This window comes from Acanthopagrus latus, chromosome 17 (assembly GCF_904848185.1).
Source record: "Acanthopagrus latus isolate v.2019 chromosome 17, fAcaLat1.1, whole genome shotgun sequence".
NCBI classification, from domain to species: Eukaryota; Metazoa; Chordata; class Actinopteri; order Spariformes; family Sparidae; genus Acanthopagrus; species Acanthopagrus latus.
In genome coordinates, this window is record NC_051055.1 from 27,721,994 (window position 1) to 27,749,718 (window position 27,725).

At 40.5% G+C, this 27,725-nt stretch overlaps 1 protein-coding gene across 1 annotated transcript in view; it reads right to left on the reverse strand.

Annotated features, from left to right (window-relative positions):
• Positions 1 to 24,394, reverse strand: part of LOC119005744 (thrombospondin type-1 domain-containing protein 7A) — a 104,651-nt gene extending 80,257 nt beyond the window's left edge. The window contains exons 1-4 of the mRNA XM_037073634.1: positions 24,313 to 24,394; positions 10,796 to 11,630; positions 5,332 to 5,580; positions 4,042 to 4,226 (exon numbers count right to left, since the gene is read on the reverse strand). Of these exons, the coding sequence (XP_036929529.1) occupies positions 4,042 to 4,226; positions 5,332 to 5,580; positions 10,796 to 11,630; positions 24,313 to 24,394 (1,351 nt within the window). The remainder of the gene's footprint in view (positions 1 to 4,041; positions 4,227 to 5,331; positions 5,581 to 10,795; positions 11,631 to 24,312) is intronic.
• Positions 24,395 to 27,725: the final 3,331 nt, after the last annotated feature.

Here is a 27,725-nt window from a genome sequence, read left to right on the forward strand (position 1 = left end):
GCGATGGAAAAAGGTCTGGCAGCATCACATTCAGGTGTGGGGGAAAAGTTGTTTGCATGTTTCTCAACCAATCACAATAGTTTTAGGGGCATTAACGTCCCTAAATCCCTGCAATCAAAAATGCAACAGCTGCTAGCTTGTTTATGTTGGTGCCGTTAGCGAACATGTTAATGTTGGAGTAACTTGCCAGCTTCAGTGTGCAGGTTAATAGCTTAGAGGTTGCTGTTGTCGGTGTTCTTGGATGTAGGGGTTTTAAAAACAGCACATGCAGATAGTAGAAGGGGGGGGCATGGCATAAATAAGACCACTGAGAAGATGTATTTTTTAAATTTAGACAGAGCGAGGCTAGCTGTTTTCCCTTGCTTGCAGTCTTTGTGCTAAGCTAGGCTAATCCAATCATTATACTCGCTCTTTATTTAAAGTAAAGACATGTGATTGGTATCAATTTTCTTGACTTATTCCCAAAAAAGAAAATACATTTTAAAAAAGTTCAAGAAAAGGATCTTCTGCCATCAGCGATTTTGATGCAGCCTGAGTTCTAAAAGACACTGTTCTAACCTGCAGTGACAGGATGAACTTGAACATTTCTAATAAGCCTCCCCAGATACACTCAGTCTCATTATACTTTCTAAAGGACTTTTGAGTCAATCTCAAATCTTAAATAGTTGGAAATGTGACCAAAATGTCAAATCCCATAAGGTTTGGAGAAGTGCTTCAGGCACCTATATGCTCCAGCTGAGCCGACCAGAAGATACACAGCCTTAGATGTGGAAGTGCCGGATGACATTACTTAGGCTGCGATACTGATCTGGGGTCATATGGGAACCACTCCCCCATAAAGATTAAGGTTAAGATTTAGGAGGTCGTAAGCTGATTTCAGATCTTGGCCTGAGGGGATCTTCCGCCCTTTTGCATGGTGATATTTATGCAAGAGAGTGGAGGGAAGGAGAGCGCTGGTTGCAGGAAACTTCACTGAACCAATGTCTACCTCTCTGTCTCAGTGGTGTGCTGGAAGATTACCCCCCAATGGAGGGAAGAGAAATCCTGCGCCAAGAAGATAAGAACTTTGTGCATGTGTGTACATGTGAGTGTGTGTGTGTGTGTGTGTCTCGCAAACACACAAGTCACACACTTTTCTGCAGCGGCAGCCCTAGCAGCAACACTCTCAACATGTTTGATATATGAACCTTTAGCTGTATCTTAACAGAGGTTATAGGCGCCTCAGTGTGTATGATCATTCCAGTACTCTGTGATCTCCCTCGCCCTATAGCAATTTATCCGGAGGCAAGAAAGAAGGAAAGATTCAGAGGAAATACAAACTCATAAGGTCTACATAAAACATCACTTCATATATACAACATTCTTTGTCTATCGATGTTTAACTTGGGTCCCAGACTCATTATTTTTTAATTAGGGCTGATACACAGAGAGCCAAAGGGCCACTGATCAATTCAAACTCTGAGAAACAATGCTTGGGCTTAGAAAACGCTCTGCCAGCTCTTCCCTCACAAGTCATTTATCATGAATTTATTCAACATCACATAAGATAATTTTAGATCAATATGAGAACCCTTCAAGAAATGTTAAAAACAAAATGTATTCCTGTAACACAACATTGAGTTAGCTCAAAGGCAGTTCATCAAAGCTTAACAGCAGGATTGGGCTGCATCAGCTACTGAATAAATTCTGTGCGTGTTCCTTCTTAAGTTCCTAGTGATGACAAGCTTGTGCTGTGCGAAAACTATACCTGAATGCTTACTTAACTAGTATCTATTAATATATGCACGACCACCTAATCAGAAGCTTTTAGGGCGACAAACGACATATCAAACTTACTGACAGTACTTTGTAAATCTAGGTATCTCTGAAAAATGTCTTTAGAAATCATTCAGTTTTGAATAAATTGGAATTATCTCATTATACAAACCTAATTTATTTGTTAATTGAGTTTAACTCTGTCAGAGTGTCAGAGTAAAATACATGAAAAAATGACAAACTTGTACACAGTGTCAGACTGAATAATAAAATACAAACTCAACAACAATTCAGGCCACTATTCAGGATGCAATCTACGGCTTATCTTCATATATCGAAAACTTACACTGAACCCCGTTAGCATGGATAAAGTGGACCCTAAGCACTGAGTGTGCGTGAGAGGAACATCTCTTGACATTTGGTGTAAGTGTAGAGTGGGCATCTCACCACCTCTTAGACTTTGCCACTCTGTCTCTCACGCAATCAGCACGGTTGGTCTCCATAAGCTTAGCCTCAACTAATGTCTTTAATGCCCTCTTTAAGAGGACAACATTGACTCTAAGCTGGCTTGACAAGTGTCAGAAATGGAGGCCTTTCCACTTGTGGCCAACGACGGGTCTCAGCAGGTCACACGAGCAGACAAATCCCCGTTCTAAATTACTCCTGATTTGGTTTAAAAGGAAATCATGGCGGGGGGGAATATTTCCGGCAGAAAGACTGAAGCTGACAATGTGGCCACAGAGGGATATTTGGAAAACATAAGATTAAAAAACATACCACAGTGCCTATTAATGCAGATGTAATATTGTACATCACTGCATGTTTGGACATGAACTGAGTCAACGTGTAGGCATTTATCCGTCGAAAGCATTTGAAAGGTAATTATCTGCTACACATCCACCAGGGGACTGCTGTTCTCATATACTGTGTGGAGGGTTGGAGGATGTAAGTTGTCATGTAATAGAGCTTGATCAGATTTATTTGACTTACACCAGAGAGTTCAACTGATTGTCTCAGGTTATGCTGCGTGCTGCTGCAAGATTTAATATATGCAACTGCAGCGTTGACTCTGGTGTCTGTAACACAGAGAGATTGGTTGACAGCCTCCTGAGATCAATACAACTAAAATGTGTGATGGACCAGAGGCAATTTTTCCCAAGTTAACTAATAATATAAAAATCAAAGAAGATAGAGGAAATGGCAACCATGCCAGTGATTGCTGCTCGAGTCTGCATTTTGTCATTTTTAAGTGTGAAACCACAGAAGATTTTGAATGGACGTTTCCCAGGTGTGTTTGTAGTGACAGAACTGAATATTTGATGAGATGTTGGGGCATTTCCTGCTATGTTTGTGGTGACAAAAGTAGGTGTTTTTAACGAGACATCTGGACATCTCCAGCCTTGTTCGTGGTAACAAAAGCAGGTATTTCTTAACACTAAGAGTTTTATGCCTCAACTTAACCAGACCATAAGCACAACGTTGTTAAAACTGAAAATTAAACATAAGGAAAAATAAAGTTTCAACATCATGTATAATTCATTTCAACATTTATTCTGGCGATCAGGTCTAAGAATCCAAACTTTTTATTAAAATTGATAGGAGCTTGATTGTGCTTAATATTCATTCAAAACATCGTGCAAAATCTTGATTATGAACCCTTAATGATAATGCCTCCTAAAGGTGAATAATACATTTATGTTAAAATATATTCAGCACGGCCCTGAAAACTCACTTGTTATGAGCGATATCGAGCAAGTGTTTAGGTGCTCCAACACGTCACTAAGGGTCCATATGGTGAAGATTATTTCTCTGAACACAAGGCACATCTTATAGGCAGCATGATTGCACATTAAGCCAATGCAAAGAAGTGAGCGGGCATGAACAGATGCAAATTTTCTCTGGAGGGCGTGACTGGAGGTGAAGATGCATCTTCACAGGTTCAACATGTTTCACCTTCAGGAACAAGTCTGAGCTTCTCACATTAATGAACATGCTGAGATGCTGAAAGTGTGAGGAGGAAAATAACGGAAAGAACTTTTATAGATCAGTCTGAGACTGAGACACAAAAATATAACAGGCACGCACCAGTGCTGTATACCTTACTGCTGGGAACTCATTGGGATCATTTGTGGAAGTTAATATGAGGTCAGAGTGTATAATAACACACACTGTACTGTATGTAATGCTGATACTAAATGCTATAATTTAAATCTCTTTACTATAATTGCAGTGTGATAATATGATCTTATAGCTTAATAACAACTTGCGTAATGTTTTATTCCTTACCTTTGTCTTTTTCTCTGAGGTCGTTGAGGTATTTCAGCAGCTCAGCGTTGGCCTGGACGCAGTAAACTTCCCTCGTCTGCAGGCCGCCCCCACAAAGCCCTGTCAGGTTGCTACGTCGACGGTCCTGTTGGCTCAGCAATGGGTCAACCCTGCAGTCGCTCCACTCTGTGGTTCTCCAGGTGTAACTGCAGAGAAAGAGAACATGGATGAGAGGGGACAGACGTACGACAGAGACAGAGATCTGAGTAGGTGTGATGTTGTGTCAAAGTACAGCACATTTACAATCCTGCAGATCTAACTTAAGACGTAGAGATGTGTTGCATAGTTACAACCGGTTTAGTCATCCTGTTTTTCTGAAAAGTGACAGTATGACAGCACTTTCAGTGATGTGGACAATTCACTGGACCGTTCTCACTCAATTCAGCTGCTTCACCATTGTTTAACCAGTTAAAAACCATTATTTACCTGACAGAATAACACGTGTCTTTGAAATCACTATTCAAAGTCACACAGGTGACATCAGAGTTTTGGAAAATTATGGCAAATACTTCATAGTCACGATCTAGAGGACTGTCATCACAGCAGGTTAGTTATCTCATGATGTGGTGGCACAGTAAGAAGTGCTGGTCGAAGATGATTTCTTAAAAAAAAAAAAAAAAAAAAGTATTTTGGGCCAGTCTGACAGAAAATCTAACACTCTCTAAGATAAGAGTTTGGATATGTATTCTGGGAAAAGCTTGCACAGATGTTACAGGATAAAACTGAGGCAAAGGCGGGCGTCTGTGAACCTACGTTTCAAATCTTTGTGTGTGTGTGTGGGTCTTAAATATCCTCGCAGTCTCCCTCCATTTGTCTGTACTTTGTCCCTGGCACTGGCCCAAGCACTTATATGGATCTGTCTCCATATGCTATGTCCAACACACACACACACACACACACACACACACGGCCCACCCAGGAGGCAAATTAGCTTGGTGATATGAGTAAAGGGAAGTCAACAGGAAGCTTATGCAGCCTTGGCTAGGTTTTAAAGCAAATACTTCGATTTCGCCTGAGCTTTACTGGAGTACAGAATGAATCCCTGTGGTGTGTTTCGTTCTGTAGCAGGGTCTTCACAATGCTGTAACCAAGGGGGAGGGTATTATCGCAACCTAACAATTGTATCTGCGTGAAACATGAGCACCTGTCGAGTGCTACACGACAAAAAACACATCTCAGCTTCCACTGGAATTTAAAAAAAGCCCCTGCTGTGCTTCCTGCCACCCTCCCCTGTCAACAGGAGGGACTCACGTGGCGCAGGGTGGTACGCCTTCACCCGCAGGTTCACACGGCTCTGACTCCTCCAGCGGCGGGCACTCTGCCCCCTCACCCACGGGGAACTGGAGCACCTGTCTGATCCGAGAGCGATTGCCTCTGGAAGTCTCGGGGTCCACGCAGGTTTTGGAGCAGGGGCCCCACTCGGCCCAGTCGGTCACCTGGCAGTCTTTGGGCATAACACAAGACTGGACGGTCAGCGGCAGGTCTCTTGGTGTACACAGGCTGGAAAGGATAAGAAGTGGAGGTGTGGTTATGATATTGAACAGGTTAGAATAAGCTTTTCTCTGGCTAGAACTCAAACCACTGCAAACCAACAAGGGCAAAACATGAGCATTAAACATTAATTCAGCCCAAAAGTCCAGGAAGTCACTGGTCCCAGCCAAGAAGCTGTTAATTAAACAGATAAACATGTTGACAAGTGAGCTGGTATCCATATTATTTTATCTTTGCCTCCAGAAACCAACAAACACATTTAAGACAAGTAAATGGCTTTGTGTTGTCTTTACAATAGCAACGACCAACAACACATAAAAAATGTGAGTTTTTTTAAAATTCATTTGGTCTTTAATGGAGACGTGAAAGCAGAGAGAAATGGCAGCAGTGTGACTGGATCGCCCGTCAGCCTTCATTTTCCTGGTATATTTTGTGCCCTGTGGCTGACAAAATAGCACAGTGAGAGCAACATTTATACAACACCAATCTTTGCTTATCAAAAATGTTGACAATTAAATTTCTGTAGGTTGACTTGCACTTAGTTACAAATCTAAGCTCGAGAATCAAATAAAAACAGTAAGCAAAAAAATAAGCCTTACAACTCTCCGAAGACTGAACCTATTATCTGTTTATTTTCCTCTGGCATCAGCTGGTCACAGAGCATATTTATGGTAAACAGAGTCGTGCAGTGTGCAGCTTTCTGATGCCTCATTATGGTGACTTTAAATCTTTTAGTCACCTCTCGCTGTGATTTTAGTGTCACTGTGTGAAAATGCCTTAAAGCCACAGTTTGTGGCCTCGACCACGTTAGAACAACAGATATGTGATGCTACAAGTGGTGTGCAGGGCTTCACTTTTAACTCTCTGCCCTTGACTGGTGCCACATTTGGTCATTAGCTGCTCTCATTAGCATACACGCTGCATAATCAGCTTCACATTAGGAGTAAAACAGGACTGGAGTGGCGTGGTGTGTGTGTATCCTCGAGTCTTAAGACAACCAAAACAACCTCTGATCAATCGCTCACACACAACTTTTGATCATCTAAATAGCATTTAGATGTAATGAATAACCCGTCCTCCTTGGGCCCCTACCGAATCATTAGAAATTTGTTCTGACTAAAGCCGACTGCTTTCTGCTGCTCAGTCTGGATGTCTTTCCCCTTGAGGCGTCGCAGCTGACGAGCTATTAGTGCTAATTACAGCTCTGCTTCATTTAGAAACCTCTCATTTAGACGTTGCCACCACACTTCACCTCCAGCAACTCAGACTTTTGGTATAAATGAGGTAAATGTATGAGCTGAGTGTGAGTGTGTTTTTTTCTTTTCTTCCTTTAACTCCTGTGTCTTTGCAGATTAAAACACTCCTGCAGTTTTTGAAGTGGTACCTAAGTGACACTGTGAAAAATCTCAGATTTGTTTTTCTGCCAAACACGTTCGGTGTGCCAGCTCATTTTTACATTGAAGGGAAAACAATGAGGAATTTAAGCAGTAAATGTGACGCACTGAGGGTGATGGCTCGATTTCCTGTCTCAGAAGGAACTGCTTGTGTTTTAAAAAGCCCCTAATGCAGCCAATGACCCATTTTCACGGCAGCTGGATCCTTTGAGTCTTTGCCGTTTGTTGTGTGCATGCCCGAACATTTTTGTGGAGATTTCAAAGTTGCAAAAAAGAAGTCATTATTTCTTCATCTCAGTCATTCAGACAGAATGAGGACACAATCATTCTCTATTTAAATAAGTAAGATGATGTCTGAAAAATGTTCATTTTTAAGCCTGTAGGTTTTACATTGTAATTGCAACAGCTCTGAGGGTTTTCAGACAAAATATAAGCAGTCAGAAAGTCTCCTTATTTTAACACTTCTGAGCTCATTACTGGAGCTGTATCCATTAAAACAGTGTGCTACTGAAAACATCATTCTATGTGGGTCAAGTGATTAAAAAAATCGCCTTTTTACAACTTTGGAGCCTTTGAGAAAAAAACAGCTGAGAGGAGAAGATACTCCAAAAATAGATGAGAAACAAAACAATGTTACAATTGACATTAAAATCAGTGACGTAACGTGATGATGTGAAGTCCTTTAGTGGCACAGCAGCAGCTGAATTAAAAGGTCATGGTGCGAGTGTGATTGACAGTACGAGCAGAAGACTGAGTTATGAGGAAGTGGCCTGTTTGGGACGAGTCGAGGACTACAGAGAAAGTAGAGGCCCAATGACAGATGTTCATCAAACAAAATTGGAAATGAAGGAAGCAAGATGTTCAGAGAGCGCCTGGCTGGGGTATGACTGGGTTATTGCTTCACTGGGAAGTTTGTTCCACTTTTTGCGAAAGTGGCAAAAACAACTATGAATATTTCAGAACAAGAAATAAACAAGTCAAGGATTAATATTTATGCTCCTAAGGGCATGTGAGTTGTTTTCACAGTTCCTTTGAAATATTTGATCCCAGTCACTGCTTAGTGCTCTGCGCCAACAAAGCATTAATGAATAGATTTAGTACATAATTGATCAAATCTTGGAGTACAGTGGCATGTGACAAATATGAATAGAGGCTTGTTCTGCTGACATTGTCGCTGATTCTTTCCTGGAGATCAGAGACCTTGTGGAAGCCCCAAATCCACATTTCCAGAGACGAGCGGTGACATTTTAGGTTACAGTCAATTTGGGAACAGAGCAAGAGATGATAGATCCACAGAAAAGGCTCTTCAGAAGGATCACTGATTAACTCACACTCTTCTAATAAAGACATCATTGGGTTGTTACAAATAGCATCACTTAATGTTGTGACAAGAACCAGAATTCACTGATTACTACTTGATGGTTTTCTTTCTTTTTTTTCTTGCATATATTCATCAAACACTGATAAATGAAATCAGCTGTGGATTCATAAGCTTCTTGGGAACAATGGCTGGATTTACATGGACCCTTATATTCCACTAATAATCACTATGACAGCTGTAAGAGACTGGCCTGATCAGACTCTCTCAGAGGGAATTTTCATTGGATTGAAAGGTGCAGAGAAATAACCACGTAATCACCTATGCTGTCTAAAAAAGCTTCCATTGAGTCATACTGTCACACTCAAACGCTATCCTGACAAAGGTCTGAGTACCAGAGTGTTGTTATTAAACTTGATTGCAAAGTGAACTGTGTACGGGAGTTTTTTCCTGTATGGTCAGCTCTTAGTCTTCTCCTATAAACCTGTCGATCCACAGGTGAGCAAAATCTGTACTCTGTGAATCTTCCACAGAGAATCAAAGTAAAATTTTAAAAAGGCATCCCTCAGTGAGGCAGTTTGGATGACAGGGTAGATCGTTTCTTAAACCAATGAAAAGGTGGTTTTAAAAAAAATTGATTTCAGCCTCCTGAACCTTTAGTTTCTCAATGTGAGAGCCAAGGGCATAGAGTGGCACTGAGAAACATTTTGTGTGACCTCCGGATGTGACATGAAAAGCATGCACTTTATTTCATTAATCACCTGCAGGTCATTTCATTACTTTCATTTTCAGTAGACTACAAAGACCACACTACTACTACTACTACATTTGACTACTGCTGAAAACGGCGCTAAGGGGAATGAATGTTAAACAGCATTATGATTCTATTCACACATGCAACGAAAAGTTCATGTACGTTCCTGTGCAGCTCTCGATCATATACTAGCTCCCCAAATTGGCAATCAGTAATCAAAACCTTGAGAACCTCCCTGCTTTAACACTTAACCTCGACCCCAATCAGTGTTTGAAGGATAGAGTTCTATCTCTAGTGTTAAAAGCTGCATTTCCACCTGATTATTTGATAAAGGATGACAATCCAATCCTTCCAAGATACATGACACACGTGTTAATGAAACATAACTGAACATGATGAGTGATGACATTAATAAACCAGTGAAAATATACTGTGTGTGTGTGTGTGTGTGTGTGTGTGTGTGTGTGTGTGTGTGTGTGTGTGACTTCTGTAAGGCTTCATGTTTGTGTTGCTTTCCTGTCAGATGATTTCTCTGCTGATGATTTCATTTCAAGAATTGAATGTTTCTTTTGTATTTTAGGCTGAGACGTCGGCTGAGGAACGAGTAGGACTTCAGAACCATTTGATTCATCTCATCTTCAGTCAGACAGTGATAGCAGCAATAATAATGTCAGGGCCAGAGGTTAGATCCCACTTGGGCTGACAAACACTTTAAGTGAGTGCTCAAACTGTATAATTACAGCATGTGTTTTGGATAATAGTGCCAACTGAAGGCAGAATTCAATTATATATTCAAGTGATGATTCATTGAGGGATTTCCATTTTGACACATTTACATAATAATGTAAAAAAAAACCCACTGAGATGATATATTGGCTGCTTCCTTCAAGTCAGTGTAGTCACCTACATTCCTATGACTTCATTACACACCTCAACATCAAGTTCAAGGCCTTTGTAAGGACTTTCCATGCCCAAATCAGTCAAATTCGATGACACCACATAGTTTAAGATGTGGGTCAAGGTTAATTACTTTAAACAAAGACAGAATCTCAAATACAGCAATTACAACAAAATAACAAACAAAATTCGATTGATATTCTTCCACAAAAATTTAATCTAGGCTTTTTCAACGACCCATGTTGTCTTTTAACGTCTATTTTCACACACTTCAGTTCAAAGCCCAGTAAAATGCATTATATTCAAAAGTGCCACTAAAGTCATGGCTGAGATTGATCTCATGTCATAAACTGAGTCGCTCTGCCACTTCTATCCATGGAAGTTGACATCAAATGCGATGCGGTAGTTGCTTCTCATTGCTCTGACAGCATAGCAGTGACAAAGACGCAGCCAATAAACATCCTCCCTTGTGTGTCACCTCCTGACAGGGAGATGAAAAACTTTCAAGAGGACAAATTTGGCATCGTGTTAAGCTGTTAGAAACGCAGTAACTTAAGGACCAGCACACCTAAATGTCAACAGTAGATAAAAAAAATGAGGAACAGCTTGCTTACTGATAAAAATACAAAAAAAAACATGCAGTTAGCCTGACACATTGATTCAATAACTATACTTGCTTAAGGCTTGTAATATGGTAAATAATAAAGCCTTATTTCAAAATGTCTGTCATTAAGATATAATTCAGATCATGACAGATCATTCCCCACTGCCTAAGTAGGAAAACTGAAGAGGCAGATGATAGTGCTGAGGGGAACAAACATATTAACTTTACTGTCACATTAACATAAAAATGCAACTTACAGGCGTCCCACAGCGCTCCCATTCCTGTGTATGCAGGTCACGTCCCGGGTCTGGTAGCCCACCTGGATGTCCCAGAATGGACTCTCTTGCCGGTTAAGGCGATTCCTGGTTCGTTTCTTCTGGATAAGCTCCCTGGTCTCTGGATCTTTGACTCCTGCTCTCTCTCTGAGCCCCTGGCCTTTACCTTTCCTGCGCTTCGCTTGGCGTTCTGTCCGAGTCTGTGGGAGGGTGCAAGGATTCCATGATCCAACCCTGAGACTGTACATGCCCTCTGGACCTGTGCAAGGCCCCAGTTTACAAGACTGGAACTCAGTTAGGTTGGCACACACTGCGCCTCCAAAAAGCGGAGGAACCAGGACACTACGGACCCTGTTTCTGAGGCCTGTTCCACATGTTTTGGAGCAGGAAGTCCATGGCGAATACTCTGAAACAACACAATCCTGGGGGCAAGGGATCAAACATGCCTGCTCCAGGCGCGGCTTGGGCTCAAAGTACTCACAGATGGCATCCTCTGCTGGAGACCCGTCTGACTTGAGCATGCAGCCCACCTCCCGGGTCTGAATGCCCTCTTCGCCTCCACTGCATGTGAATGGCCGTGGGGCCCCAAAGGTCCTTGCTGAAACTGGCACGCACTCATTCCAGGCACCCAGTTTCCAGTCATAAAGGTCCTTGTGCCAGTCGCACACACGGAAACAGTTTCTCTGGTTTAACGGACGCTGGCCCTGGTCACAGTTGGTGTGAAGCGTCGTCCAGCCGTCCACATGGGCACACCAGACTGCTCGGCTTTGGCTGCCACCTGGGCCACAGTCACTGCCCATGCATCTTCCCCATGGACCTGGGAAACAAATGAACAGACCCAAATTACAATGTGAAACATAAGAAAAACAATAGACCTTTGAGCTTCAGATGTTACTCCAAGAAGGACAGTGTTGTGTACTGTCAGAAACCTCTTGAGTAAACAATTTCAACATATATCAAAACCAGAAAAGGGGGAAACATTTTATTTATATTGGAAACATTTGAGAGACTGCACTAAAGTGTTTGTTTATAGGTGATATAATTGCACTGGCTGTGAATTGATTAGAAGTGTAGAATTAACAAATAGCCTGTAGTTACATTAGTAACAATCAAAGGAGATCAATGATGCCATTTGAAAGCTCTTGTGTGCCTCTGAAACAAAAATCCATATTATTCAAGCATCAATTAGTCAAACACTTCATACCCTTTAATGCTGAAGAGAGACTGAGAGTTTGATTTAACTTGTTGTCAAGTGATGAGAAAGCACATAATGCATCTTCAAGGATGACACAGTAAATTCACAGACTCCTCTAATATGCTCCTTGATGTAAGATGTGTTGAAAAGCCGTTGGCAACCAGCAGCAGATGATGTGTGAGCGGAGAAAAATGTCATATTCAATAAAAATAATCTGTGACCTTGCTTTGTGCTACACTTAGGTCAGACACATTGGTTCTTAGTGCCTGGTAAAAACTGTCTGAGTGCCATAGGGATGTGAGGGATGATTAGGCAATGCAAATATGATGTGCAACAGTGGAGATTATAGGTGATCAAAGAAAGTGTTTGAAAGCAAATTTACACAGGCTGTGAGTAATCTTTTATCAAGCTCTATTGGCAACCAGCAGGAGTTGCCAAAAACATCGATAAACTTTGATTTGTCTGTACACAAGTCTCTGGCAAAGCCTTCCTTTATCCTCTCTTACTAATTGCAGTCAAGATCCAACAAATAGTTTTGGAACAGGACTGAGGCAGTAAAAGGGTAGTCATTCATCAAACATTTATCTTCATTACAAAAAATACAGCATTGCTTGCTAAAAAAAGAGGAATTTTTACAGTAATCGTCAAGGACAAGGCCGTAAATATTCAGTATTTACTTTTTAAAAAAGGCCATGAAAAGAACAAAGCAGGGATGAATCAATCCTATTGACAAGTATTGTCTGGGTAGCTCAACGTAGCTTACTCTTCTGTACCATTAGAGCTCCATGTTGTCCAAACACATCAATGAGTCACCGTTGTGCTAGGCAACATGCTCTTTCTTTACGAAGAACATGAACACTGTTTACTTATTGTGAATCAATCCCACATACACTGTCTTGCAGCTTTATACTTGCAGGACTGCACAAAATTTGGATCAATCCACTGCTGAAAATAGTCCTTCATGAATGCACCATTTACTGCTGTTTTAGTAAGGTTTACAAAAAAAGAAACTACAATGCCTAGCTTTTTTAGCAAATAACTGGGCATTTCGAAAAAATAAATACTATATATTGATGACCCAGTTTTGAAGAATCATTTCCTCCTTAAGAACCAACAAGATATAGCCTGGAGTGCCACTAGTCTGGCACTGGCTTGTTTGTATTTCTTTAAACTAATCACAGTAATCTTGTGCACTGTCAAACCCAAAATGGAGAGAGGGTGCTCTTGATGGGGAGGTGAGCCCTGGCAGTAAAATGTCTAAATGCCTGCAAAAGAAACAGTAACAGCTGCAAGCTTAGCAAGCAGGTTAGTGCAACTTCAACATGTAGGTTGTCTGCTTGTTAACTGCTGTTACTGTTGTTTCCTGTAGTGACAGGGTTTTTGAAACAGTAACAAGCAGAAATAGAAGGAAGAGGGGAACGCGCCTGAAGAAGATGCCTCCTGACAGGCTTTAAACCAACTGTCTACTTCTGGTAAGTCCAACTAGAGTGACACAGGCAGGGTAGGAAAGTCAGAAAGTATCATGAGATATGAACTAAAATGCTAAAAAGTGTACTTTTTTGTTGACTTTGTGGCAATAGGAAAAATATGAACTAACACCTATGGTTAGTTTGGGTTAATCTGTTACTCCTGTGGGTTTACCTTACATTATAACAAACTAGAAACATCATTAACAAACATCAGCTCTGCTCAAACAGCTGAACATCTTTACAGCTTCAGGCACTATAAATATAAATCTATTAACAGAAACAAAGAGCATCTTCCAGACACAAGGATCTGCACGCACTATTTATTACCTTTAAGATTCAAGTCACACTTCTTCTGCTTTTCCCTGTAGAACTCTTCGTCTCAGAACTGAAATCTTAGCTGACAGCATGAGCACTGTCAGCCCAACTCAGCTGGTCCAAGCAAGTAAAAGAAAAACACTAATTAACGCAGGGTGCCTGCGCTCTGACTGTCTCATCCGAAGGCTATTGATACTACAAGGGAGAGGAAATCAAACTAATTGGGAAGCTTCCCTTTTCACCTCGCATTAACCTCTTAGGTAATTGATTATATTAGCATGTGGCCTGAGGCTGATTGGACCCTTTGTGGGCAATGGGCAGTCGGAGCGAGGGCAGCTCATGCTGACCCACGCGCATGCAGAGTTAAAAATCACGCTGGTAGAAAATCAGAGCACATTTCCGGGAATGACTGCCTCTGATGGGGCTGCCTGTTGCCTCTGATCTGGGCTGCTGATAAAGCTGACAGGATCTATCTCCAGTCGACATGATGCTGCTTTCACAGGAGCCTCAAAGAATATTGGTAAATGATTGTACTAGTCACTGTATAAACACTCGATCAATGTCTGATCATCAAATGATTTCTAGATTTGCTCAGCATCTTTAGCTTCAGATCACATCATGCGACTGTATGTTTTACCAGTTTTTAGACACTCTGGTGTTAAGAGCAAGATTCAAAGGGTGAAATACATTTAGTATTCCCCAGACGAAACCTCCCAGGTGTTTGTCTGAGTCCATAAAATCTCTGTGATGTTTATTTTTAATCCAATAATAGAAAAAGGCGACTTGAGAATTTTTTCCTTCACAATACCAACCGATAAAGGTAGCAAATGTTATCTCGAGAGCTGATATTGAGTTTCAGGTGGAGAAAGAAAATGCAGTGGCGAAAATACCCATCCCAAAATATAAAATGCAGTAGATTCTGACAGATTCTGCGGTACCAAAATTAAACACCTCCTGCCCTCCTGATAGATGTTATCTTCTGTCTGAGGATATTCTCTGACACAGCTCTCACGATCAAACTCATCTGGCTCTGAATATGGAACAAAAAAAGTTTCTCAGTGAATGAGATCGAAAAGCTTGGCTATATTCAACCTGCCCGGTCACGCAGTATGGATTTTGTGTGATGTTGTCCTCGTTAAGGATGCATCTAATTCTGTGTCTAATATCCACTATTACGTGTTTGTGAAGTCAGATCTTTGTAGCCCTTTGCATGGTTTCTCGCACTGTTTACACAAACAAATGAAACTTCCTAAATCAATGCAAAGCCCTTGTTGCCTAAAGCTACCTCCTTAATATTGCATGCAGTCTGACAGCACCATTTGACATTCTGAAAACAAACTGTGTTTCACCTCCATTTATTTATGTATGGAAAGTATTCACAGATTATCCATTACACTACTGTACAGCAGGACTACTACCAAACGTGGAAATTGGAAAGTATTTTAATAGTTTCCATTCATATTATTGTGCGCTTAAATTTAATCTTGAAGAAAAATGAACAAACATAAATCCAGAGAGTTCAAATTGACATCTTGGTGAAATGCGACATGTCTAAGCATGTGCATGTCCTTCAGGAAGCTTTCATTGACTGCATGCGCGGAGCACAGAGCTGCTCAATCTAAATGTAAATGTAGTTTTATCATTCAGCAACAAAAACATCCTTTCTGTATCTAACTAAATAACTAAATCTACTGATGACCTCTGAAGGCTTTACATTCATCTATAACTCAATCTGAGGTGAGCCAGGTGAGCGAACGATACTTTCAGAAAATAAATAAATAAATAAATAGATAAATAAATGCTGTGTAGAGAGACAATCATCACTGATGTGTGGTGTATTTATGCCCATACTCATCAGAAAAGCCATATGGATTAACTGTGAAAGCAATTTATTACTGTGTGACCCATATTGACATTTGTTGTTAGGTGGCGACTTCTACTGTCTGTGGAAATTATTACAGCAGCAAAGAAGGAAGTCACCATTTACAACTTTTTATAACTTTAGAAATGTATGTAAGATAACGTCTGTGTGTTCGTAACAGAACCCAAAACACAATATTTTTGGAAACTTAACAGGGTAGTTTTCTTGCCTAAACCAGCACAGACTGCCACCGAATGATGAAGTGTCTGTAAGCGTGTTGCTTGTAGGCTGCAACGTTTGGTTTTGGTAACAGCGATAAAAGCCATTTTGGTAAGTAACTGGCACTCGACCTATTCAGTCATCTAGGTATGAAGATAAGTATTTTCTGTCCATGTAATCCTTAAAGAAGAGAGAATAAGGGTTCCTGGCAACACACCAAATACTTCCCCGGTGAATGGAGAAGGAAAAGAGTCTTAAAAGGTCAAAACTCAAGCATCAGGATGACCCTGTTGAAAGCCATCAATTAAAATGCTTTATGTGTGGCTAGTGAGGTTTTTCCTCTGCACATCATGTTATCCTTGTCATTGGTAAAAAATATGACTCAGTCCAGTCCAGGCATCTGAACCAGTTAGTCCTCTTAAAGGTGAGTATGAAGAAAACTGAATTTGGCGAACACTCTGACTTGGAAACTTGTTGGATTGGCTGAAAGTTCAATACCCCTTTATATAATATCTGCTTCAAAAAAGCAAATGAAAAATTCATGCATGTCTGGAGCAGCGACCTCTGTCACTGAGATCGTGTTTGTGCTGTATTTGCTGACACCAGAGCAAAGTGAGAGATGAGCAGCGCAGACGGAAAAATAAGAGGATGGTGGCGGGTGTTTATGAGGCAGAGCCACAGCCAGATGACCTGTTCTGATGGCAAATGTATACAGGAGAAGGAAAATGTGCTGACAACATCATACAGTATAAAACAGGAACATTATCAAAGAAGGAATTAATAGTGAGTATACAGTATACCTCAAACTAATCAATTATGGATGAATCATTGGCAAACCTTGAAACGGTGTTATTAATTTCCATAAAAGAATGTAACTGGATCATGGACATTTAATTCTTTCTTACTTCACTTTATACTTTACCTTCCTGTTATAATGAGCTTTGACACCTTTACATGCAGTAAAACCAGGGGATGTGCTAATGAAGATTAGAATAACCTGAAATGTCATTACATGGGGCCAGCAAGGAGCCAAAAGCGAGTCTCCTGGAAGTCTCCCCGGCTCCTCACTGGGGACGTTTGCTTTGAACAATATATGTCGAGTGTGATATCCTCACTGTCAGTTTGAGGACCTGATCTCTGACTGGGCCTCGAGTGTCTATTTAATGAACAGCTCCTTTGTCCCCGCCGGGTCAGCTTCACTAATGAATGGGTCACTGTGTCTCTCTCTTTCTGCTTGTGTTTGTTTATTATTTCTCAAATCCACGGCATCAGGCTCTCGCACTCAAAGAGAGGACCTTTCCCTCAGCCGGGTCAGGGTTCATCTCTGGATCGTCTCGGTTGTCTGCCAGGCACTTTTCTCCTATAGAAAGTGTCTTGACTTCGAATCAGGCAACCTGGCTGCTATTCATGAAAAAAAGTCGAATCAAACACGAGCTGGCTTGCCTCTTCCACCCTTAAGTGAAACTTGACTACAACACTGTCAAAACTCATCATCAGAGTATGTGCAGTGGAGAAACAAGAAGCAGGAGTCTGAAGGGTAGAAGTGAGTTAATGTACATACAGTATTGTGTAAGCCTTGGGTCTCTTAAGATTTTGTTCTCCCACACAGTTCCAGGAAATGAGAATGAGTTCAGTCAAGTTGTCAGATCAAATCAAAGCTTAGAAAGATGATTATACAGAGGTTTGATTTTACGGATGACTATATTAATTTTATGCATATGGCTCACAAACAAACCATGTTTTGGTGTACTGATGGTATTTTAAGGTTTGTAACATCCAAAGCTTGTTTCATGATGAAGAGAATGTGAACGGTGTTTTAAATCTCATGAAAACGATCCTGAAAATTGGTCCATCAGTTCCACGGAAAAAATGCAAGATGTCAGTTTGATTATGTAACCTTTCTCGGCTTTTAAACCCAACCACAGTGTTTTAAACTACTCTCCTACTCCCTGCTGGTTGAGTTGTTAAAAAAGCAACTTCACGTTGAGTTTCTGAGTGTTCAACCCTCTGTGTAACTCCACAGTTTAGACAGATTTAATCATATGAGCTACAATGTGACAATTGCATGTTTGCATAGCCGCTGGGAGAGCTAAGTATTACCACACTGAACTTGCCATGTTGAGTCACATTAAGCTCAGCAGAGCATTTGTTTGCCAAGAGCAGCAACACAAATCTGGTGCGCTGGGCCAACTGTGCATTGTTTATTTTTTTTTTGTTTGAAGCGCACAGCCAGCTCTAAATGCAGTTCTCAGACGGCAAATGGTGCCATTTACATCATGCCATTTCTTATGGGGCACGGTCAAAAGATCACTATTTAGCACCAGATGGATATTAGCCCTTTGGACTTAATGGGCCTCAGTATGCAGCAGGGGTTAGCGGAGAAAAGAGCAAATGATACAGGAGAAAGGAAACAGACCGGAGGCTAATACTTAACATCTGAAGGAATACTTTGAGCAGCTTAGCATTCATGGATGATTGTTAACCCTGGCCTGCATTCAGTGTGATCGGTGCCCTGGGCTGTGCGGCACTAAGCCCACATTGAGTCTCCGCTCACACTTGATCTAAATTACATTAGCTGTAATACCGTGATTGTGCTCGCATGGCTTGAAGGAGCTTCTTTGATGACTCTTTATTCATCACATCCTGCATGTAACTGTGAGGCAGACATTTCAACAAGTCACACAATGTTAAATAGTCTTCTTCCATTTTTATCATTGCTCCTCTCTGCATTCAGTATGCTCAATATTATACCTCAATAAATGCAACTGTGTGCAACAATCACTTAATAACTAAACATAACAATTTTGTATCTCTTCACGTGGTTGAATCTTTTGAATGAAATATTGATTATCATGAATATGTAATTAAATAGAACTGGGTCAGAGTACTTATGCATTCATACTTAGCCATCATTCAAAGATCATAATGATACTGATTGGTACTCAGTAGCTACATCTTAGGCGAGTAACGCGAATCACCTTTCAGCTTTAAAGGACTCACATGCTATATGTACACTAACAGTCGGTTGCTGGGACACAAGTGGTGAAGAGATCTCTTTAAATGCTGCTGCCGTATAAGAGATGGATTCCAAACATATCAATTATAAAGTTTAGGCAACGCTAACATGAGGCTTCTGCAGATAAAACAAATAAACAGACAAACAAAAAACCTTGTACTCTTTCTTCCTCGCATCTAGATTGTGTAGCGTGAGTTGCCCAGTTTTGGAGATATCGACTGTCTGCTGATTATCTTGAGTAACGTGTTCATGACATTACTGTTGAGTGCCTTAAACATATTTTTTGTGCCATGTAGTTTCATTATATTCTAGCAATCTACCCCTAATATCCACAAACTCTGAATCTCAAACTGAAACAATCTAGATGAATAAATACCAGATAAAATGAAAAACATGAACTTTTGATTTTGGGGTGAACTGTCCCTTTAAGTCTTTTCAGCGTAGCATGCGAGTGTAAGCAGCATCACCTCTTTTCTAATCACCTCAAATTGAAGATGAACCAGAAAGACATGACAACAGTAGAAGAAGCCAAAAGTGAGCAGCAGAAACAGGAAGACAGGCTTGTTGTTCTGTTGTTTACAGATGGATTACGGTTTTCTGTTAGCTCGTAAACACCCCCAGAGGTTGGAGGAGTGACAAGATAAATTAGAAAGAACTTGCTCCGATCCCAACAACACCCACATGTTCAGCAGTGACGATATCGCTGTTGGCAACTTCAAAGAAATTTTTCAAATTCTTTGAGTCAAAGGGTCAGGACCAGGCACCGAGCCAGAGTGAAATACCTGCAGCTTATAATACTGCTACACCGGAACTACAGCGGCACGTTCAACAAGAAAGTGTTTGACTTCAAATGTGCCATTTCAGTTTTACAGTTTAAACTGTCAGAATAAAACACGCACATATTCCCATGAGTCTAAAGCAGTGGTCTGTGTAGAGGCCTGCCAGAGAAAAATGTCAAGACTGTCAGATCCTGTAAAATTCAGCTACAAATCAATAACCTCCATAATTTCCTATTACACACTTTCATATTCCCTATCAGCCCAATAAATGACAAACACATGACTGCTACATCTACAAGCATTGACAGTCAAAGATAAAACAGCACAATAGCTACGACAACACAACGCATCGCTGCACATACATGCTCCAGTAAAGATGCCTGGTTTCCCTCAAACCAGGTGACCTTCACATTCTTCAGAAAAGACGGAACAACAATAATACTAATCATTTCAGAAAAATCTACTTCACTGAAAGATTGCGAGCAGCCAACAGGGCTTTATTGTTTATCTGTCATGCTAACCTTCACGTCTGCCTGCTATGTTTTCATGACAATGGTTATATGTCAGCCTGTCCTCACCAGACAAACATGCTGGATCTGCGCAAGCAGCTTATTACAACCCATATTTACATTAACTGTCACACGTGACCTCTAGTGACATTGTCATTATGATGTGAGCAAAGGAGGATAAAAAAGATATTCTGCATATTGAGGAGGTGGGGATGGACGGCTCGAACTAGAACCTGAGCAATATATTGATTGACCAATATTATTGACTGATATTGACCCATCACAGATATATGGTATCAGCTCATATGTTGGCCAGGATGATATTTTGGTGTCATTTTGGACAGTTAAGTTTATTGGTAAACCGCCTCTGTAACATGACCGTGTAATGCATATATTCCGTGTATACAATAATACTGACTGATATATTGACATCAGATTTTTTGTGCTCCCTAATAACAGTATCAGCATTGGCCCTAAGAATCTATTATTGGTCGGCACAAAGAGACTTGGTTCAAAGAGACTTCTGGAAAATATACTACTCAGTCATTTGGGTTTGGGGACTTGTTGTACTGTATACTTAAAATAAAAAGGCCAGATACATACTGTTAGGCTGAATTATGTACTATGAAGTAATTCGTGCTTTGGTTCAGTCAAGCAAAGCATGAAAAAGTTTGTGAAAGGACTGTTAAGTAAATGTTGAGGAGACGATGAACTTACTGCTTCAGATGAAGAAGAAATCATGAAATGGCTCGTTGCAGACTGTTGGGTAAAACAGCTGCTGATTATCAAAGCTTCGGCGTGATGTTTGGACCCACAGAGCTGTCTGCGCTCTGTTTTTCCTCACACATCCCCACCTGATTGTGACTGATTGAGCCACCTGCTTCTTTCCCACCTTCTTAAAATTCATGCATTTTTTTTTTCATTTTTTTCCCCCTCCACATCAGGCTGAGCTGTTAATTATTGTGAAGCAAACGTACAAGATGATGGATCAATCAATCCATCAATCATTATCACCCGCTGAGCTGAATCAGACGTGAATCAGACACATCTCATCTAGAGATCAATTTAATTACTAGTTGACAGCGGGAAGGATGACCTCGTTAAACAAATGGCTTTGACTGGGCGTCAAAATAACTTTATCTGCAAAAAAAAAAAAGGTCCAGCAGAAAAAGCCTGGCAACCATTACTGAGCACATCCCTCTCAGGTAAACGTAGCTGAGCGCTCTGAAGCCAAAACTAACTTTGTAAAACAGAAATTCATTTACATAGCCGCCACTGCCAAACTGGAACAAAGAAGAAACAGTATGTGCATACAGAGCAGGGTGATACAACCAACTACACTTTTTTCTGTATGAAATCAATCTGAAGATATTTATACAAATATTAAACAAAATGGCAAATCTATGATCAAATGGAAAATAATTTAAATGTCATAAAAACTCTAGAGAACAATTTGCTTGATATTTACAGAACCAACAATTAGTCGATTAAGCGACTGAATTGAGAGAAAACAATTTTAATAACTGACATTTTGAGAAATTAAATGTTCTGTTTGGGATTTTCTGGTGTTTTATGATGCTGCCTTGTACTCTGGCATATTACGATTTTTTTCACTGTTTTCTTTTGTTTCGCAGACCAAATCAATTAGCTGAGAAAATAATCTGCAGCTCTGTTGATTGATGATCAAAGCTGACGATGATTGACGATGAAAATAATCGTTAGTTGCAGCTCTGTTGGACCTTTTCATCATTTGGACAGCAGGAATTTGTAAAGCAAGAAAACAAATGGATCTTATCATCATGTTGACATATGACAATGTCTGATGACAACGTTTTAAAACATCCAGTGTCTGTGCCTGACTACAGTAGCTCTGCCTCAACTCTGTGTAGCTGAGTTTCCTAAAAGCGATTTTTGAACTTGTTAGTTTTTGTTCATGAGCCAAATCAGCCCATTTCAACTGAGTTTAGCTGGTAGCTGGCGTCTTTGTCTCTGCTTTCAGTTACACTCGCTTTGCCTGCTAATACTGCCCTGAGTTGTGTGCAAAGCTTGAGCAAACTTTGTCTGAGCATGCATGTTAACATGAAGACATAAAACTGTCACATCTTGACATGCCAGGTTTAGTTTGTAGTTAGCGCCTACAGCACAACTGAAAAATGTTACAGAAACCTGAGATTTGTGCTTCTAAAAGTGGTGTTCCACTCAGTTCCACACAATACAAGCTTATACATATTGTGCTTAAAAAGGTCTGGATACAAAGCTGGTCTCACACTCCAGTCTCTGCCTTGCTATATAAATGATGCACCATCACCTTCCATTGTAATGAGTGTTGGCATTAAACTGTGAGGAATCAATATTGTAATACCAAGTGATACAATGACTTTTAAATCCATAAACAATATTGCATCTTTGCCTTGCTCCAAGAGCACACATTGTTCAATTAGTTTGCAATTAGTGTCTATTTGCTGATGTTGTTTGGTAATTTGAGAGGTTGTTTGGTGAAATCATCATTAGTATTTAGGCTTTACAGTTGTCTCATGAGCCGAGCTTGAATAAAAGTATTTACTGTGTAGACCCCAGGAAGATGAGCAACTGCTAATGTGGAGGCTAATAGGGATGCAAACAAGCTTAACACTGGTCTTTAGCAAGTAAACAGGAGGCTTTCCATGCTGCGCTGATGTACTCAACATGCTGAGTTTGTTTAGAGAAAATGATGTCTAACCACCCTCAACAGCTAACAGCGCTGGTGTTTGTCACAATGTACAGTAGCCAGCCTCACTAATGAGGGAGCATATTTCTCTTCTTAAAAAAGCCTGGTGGTGCACAAGGAATTATTGATGATATTCTGACAGGGGGTATAAAAGTCAGAGTATTCTCTTTCTCTTTGGAGTAAATGTCTGTGTACTGGACTGAAAACTTCTATACCAATTGTTAATTCTTCTAATGCTTAAACATGCATGAAATCCAGACAGCTGGACATCTGGATTGGTCACAATACTAACATGATGTATATCTTCAAACCATCTTCAGCATGTGTTCTGATTTTCTTTCTGTCACCGTAACGTTTAGCTCCTGTTCTCACACATTAATAGCAAAGTCCCCAAAATACTCTTAAAGGTTATAGCTGCAAAAGATACCCTCTTTTAAGAAGAGACACCGAAGAAAGAACAGAACAAACAACAGTGGCCTGACCCATTACAGTCGGGTAAAAATAAATATATTTGTGCACAGCGGCAAGCTGTGTTATCTTTAATTACCAAGAAATTAACGTTCTCGTTCTGCAGGGAGGTGATATAAACATCACAAACACATTCAAGCCAAAGAGCTGTCCAGCACAACCTAAATCCTTCAGTACTGGCCAGGGAACAGCTTCACATGTCTGTTTTGTTGATTTGTTGACTCAAATCCAAGCTGACAGGCCCAGGGATGTCCCCTCAAGGGGTGTGATAGTTTGGCAAAGGGTACTGGGGCAGAGGGATGGGGGTTTCAGTGCCACACAGGGACTGTCAGAGGCCTCTGTGAATATGCCCTGTGGATGAAACCCTCTGACGCTGCACAGGCTGGTTTTACAAGAGCAGCAGTGACACAGACTGTTCAAGGCGTTTTACTGTAAGCAAGAAAACCAAAGAAAGAATGAACACAGCAGGGACGCTTGTTTTCCCTGTGGATGGTATTCTTGTAGTCATGGTGTGGTATTTCATCTCCATCTTCAGCCTCACAAACATGCAATATGCATGCGACTGGTTGCAGCTATTTGAGGACAGACACAACAGCAAAGGCATGATGACATGTTTTGTAGCACTGAGCTCAAACTAGGTGTCAGCCAGGCGGTCCCTCTAAACCAGACTTCCAATTTGACATCTATTTTTCTGCAGTTTATGATATCTTGTCCACCCCCCTGCCTGTCCACCATGCAGGGGGGTGGACACAATATCATGTGCACCTGTGCTATGTAACAGAATCCAAAACAACTGACCTGGAAAAACATGATTTATATTTGTGAAGCTTCTGAGGTTTGATTTTTGGCGAGGCAGAGGAGGACAGGCACAGATTCAAATATGTGGTCTTTTTTGAGGCATCCGTTTGTGATGTGAGATTGACTTTTCAACACATTGCCCAGAGCTACAAAGTTTGATTACTTGGGTTTCTAATCTGATGCCAGCCTGCATCGTTGCGGTCCTGCTTGGTAGCAACCAAAACAGTAGAGACAATCTTCTCCATCACTGCGAAGCCTAAACACACGTGTGAGTCTGTGATGATGACGAGAGAAAAGCAAAGTCACGTTCAACTCTCAGTGTTTTTGTTTCAAGTTTAACTTCACTTCTTCGTTCCTGTTTGTTCCTAGTCTTCTTGTACCGTTTACCCACTGCTTCTTATTAGAGCTGTGTTAAGTTTCTCTTAATGCACTTTTTGCTGCTACTTTCAAAAAGCTGAAGCCTTTTCTCCACAGAAATGTGCTTGTCCCGGAGGCAGCAAAATCTTAGTGTGTTACATAAAAGCAGTCTACACAAAGTACAACCTGGACTAAAAAACAGGTGGGATGCTATGTAAGACATCAATGAAACACAGTGTAATAATTTGCTAATTTTTTTTGACATATACTCAACTGAAAACAGCATGAGGACAGTATATTCACTGACTGCAAAAGTTGTGGAGTGCTCAAAAACAACCAAAACACCCCTGAGGTGTAATATGGACATCCTGCACTATTTGGTCATGGGGTCAGTTTTAAATGAAGCAGGGAGGAATAGCACACAACTACTACAGCAAGCTGATTATACCATGAGTGGCAGTTGACAGGCTGCCCCTGGGGTTTGTGTGGATCGCCACACCTCCAACAGCGTAAACATGTTTTCAACACTAACACCAAGGAGGTGGAGCACACTGCACCAGTCCTTAAATAACTTATGTGTCAAAGGATGGATTTAAGCTTGTATTACATGTCTGTAAAGCACTAAATGTTCTCGGCCTCAACACACCTCTGATCATCCTGTATGTTATAAAAGCATCCAGACCCCTCAGGTCATCTGGGACAGATCCACTCACTGTTTCAAGGATCGAGAACCAAATGAGGTGAAGCGGTTTTTGGTTTCTGCTGCTCATTTAAATCTTGACTTAAAACATTACAGTCTACTGCAGCTTTCAAACAAGTGGTTTCAAAACTTCTCATTTGCTTGCCTCTGTTTTATTGTCTTTATTGTCTGTTGTTGGTATATAAATAAATAAAATAAAAAAAAATTGCCTTGCCTTCAAGTTGAACAACCTGCCTGTGACAGTTGGAAGTGTAAATTATTTTCTCAGTTATCTTTATTGGTATGTAGACATACACTTCTAAAAATATTTTCAGTCTGTGACACCTTTGCTTTCATCCCAACACAATGGAGGTGGATAGAATATCTCAGAGTAAAAAAAAAAAAAGAAGAAAAGACAAAACATTTTAAAAAATTCATCAGAATTGTGTCTATCGTGGCACGATGCTCCTGTTACTCTGGATAATGGACAGACCTCACTGTCAACAGACGTCACTGGAACTACTTCCAGAGTCTCTGTGAAAACTGCTGACAGAGTTACAGGGACGCGGTCTCCGGAAAGAGAATTTTTTAAATGAAACTGTTCAGCGCTGTCAAAGTCCCACACGCCTCTGTCTGTTGAGAAGAAGGCAGAAATATCACAGGGAAAAACCTGGAAACCCAGTTATGTAAAACTCTGAATGAAAATCAGATTTAAATTTTGTAATTTAGGTGAACGTAACTTTAACCCTGACATAGATTTTAGAGGTACTACAGTAAGCTGCTGAAGTGTTATTGTGTCAACCGATTGTATTTTAGACTCCCAATAATATGTATCTACATTTTCTCATCTGCTGTTACAAATCCCCTTTTGACAGTAATATCCAGCAATGTGCATGTAGTAGTTGGATAATCTTTTTGTATTTTGAGGATTAAACTCATGCTGTGTGGATTTTCTTGATGGGGGATGTTAAAGAAGTGACAACCTGTGAATGAATTTACACGAGGCGAAAGTGCAAACAGCATGAAAAGAGGCTGCGGGCTTTAATATTACCAGTGTGGGACACACGTGTTAGAATTCATGTTACAGGTGTGTTTTTGTGTATGTCTGCGCATTTATGCTGCAGTGTATCTGCATGTGTTGTTCTGTGCAGGTGCCATTGTTGGGGGGGTGGGACAGCTTGATGATGTAGCTGTCACTTTATTAAGATACATTTTCCAATCAGATGGTGAGATCTCCCACCCTCAGGAGTGCCAGCATTGGGGATTAGATTACCACCTCCCACAATGCATCACGCTTTACATCACAATCCAATAGGAAAGTAATACTACAGTGGGGATACTCTGCAGCCTCGCCTGCTAAAAACGGGGGGTTTAAAATTAGCTCTGGGCTGATGCAGTAAATCACAACAGCAATGAGAAATCACTGAGGCAACACCCTTCTGCATCAGCTAATTTCAAAACACAGAATGTAGAGATCTTTAACAACATATTACTGTGAAATTACACTTGTTCATGATCTAAAATCCCAGTAACAAAAAACTGCATAAGATAACGGCACACAGAAGACTGTTATTTGCTTTGATTTGGACTGATTATCAGTCCGTCCATGTTAAAAACAAATAAAAACTGTTCTGGCAGACGGGTAAGGTGGCGAATAAAGCAACAAGATGACAAAATAATGACATTTGGAAATAAGAATATTCTCGCATGGGATAAGCAGTGGAACATGACAGCACTGCTAATTACTACGGTGCACTCAAGACTGATAGAAAAAATTATATTAGAGAAAAGCTTATACAAGCTGCTTTTACAAAGTCTACCAGCAGTTTCATTATTTCAGTGTTACGCTCAACTACAATGAGATTCAAGTATTCCCAGGCATACACTTCACATCAAGCCATGTGTTAGCACTGGAAGGTTTTCATTTTTCTGCTTCAGCAAAGCTTGGAATTACAGAACAATACAATTACAATCATCTCATAATCCTGTAACAATCACCTATAGTAGGCTACAGCGAAAGACAGTCAGTGCATGGGAGTGACTCCACAGGCGTAATTCCCCAAGTCGAAAAATGCTGCATAAACTGATACATTTTACACATATAAAATCAAACAGAGCCCATAATAAAATATGTTTTACCACAGCCTGGACCTTGATGAGATCACAGTTTCCTGCCTGTTGTCTATCAAAGATGAACTCCATAATCTTGTGCCTGCTGCATGTGAGAGGTGATTAAAAATGTTTAAAGTGCATAAGTTATGGCAAAATGTCCAGAGTTGCATTTTGATGATATAGATGTTTTGTTTTTGTGCATGAAAAGATTTCTATCCATCTAAATGGAAATATCCTCAATTGATCTGGTAAAGCACCTGATAACGAACTATAGTAGCTTCAGATGATGCAGATATAATGAAAATAAATGTTGCCACATTGCTAACAATATGCTATCCAGAGCCATGAGACAGGAGAGGCAGCTCATAGACAACAAGCATATTCACAGTAAATGTACCGGTAAGAACATCTCAGAGAATTTTAAAAGT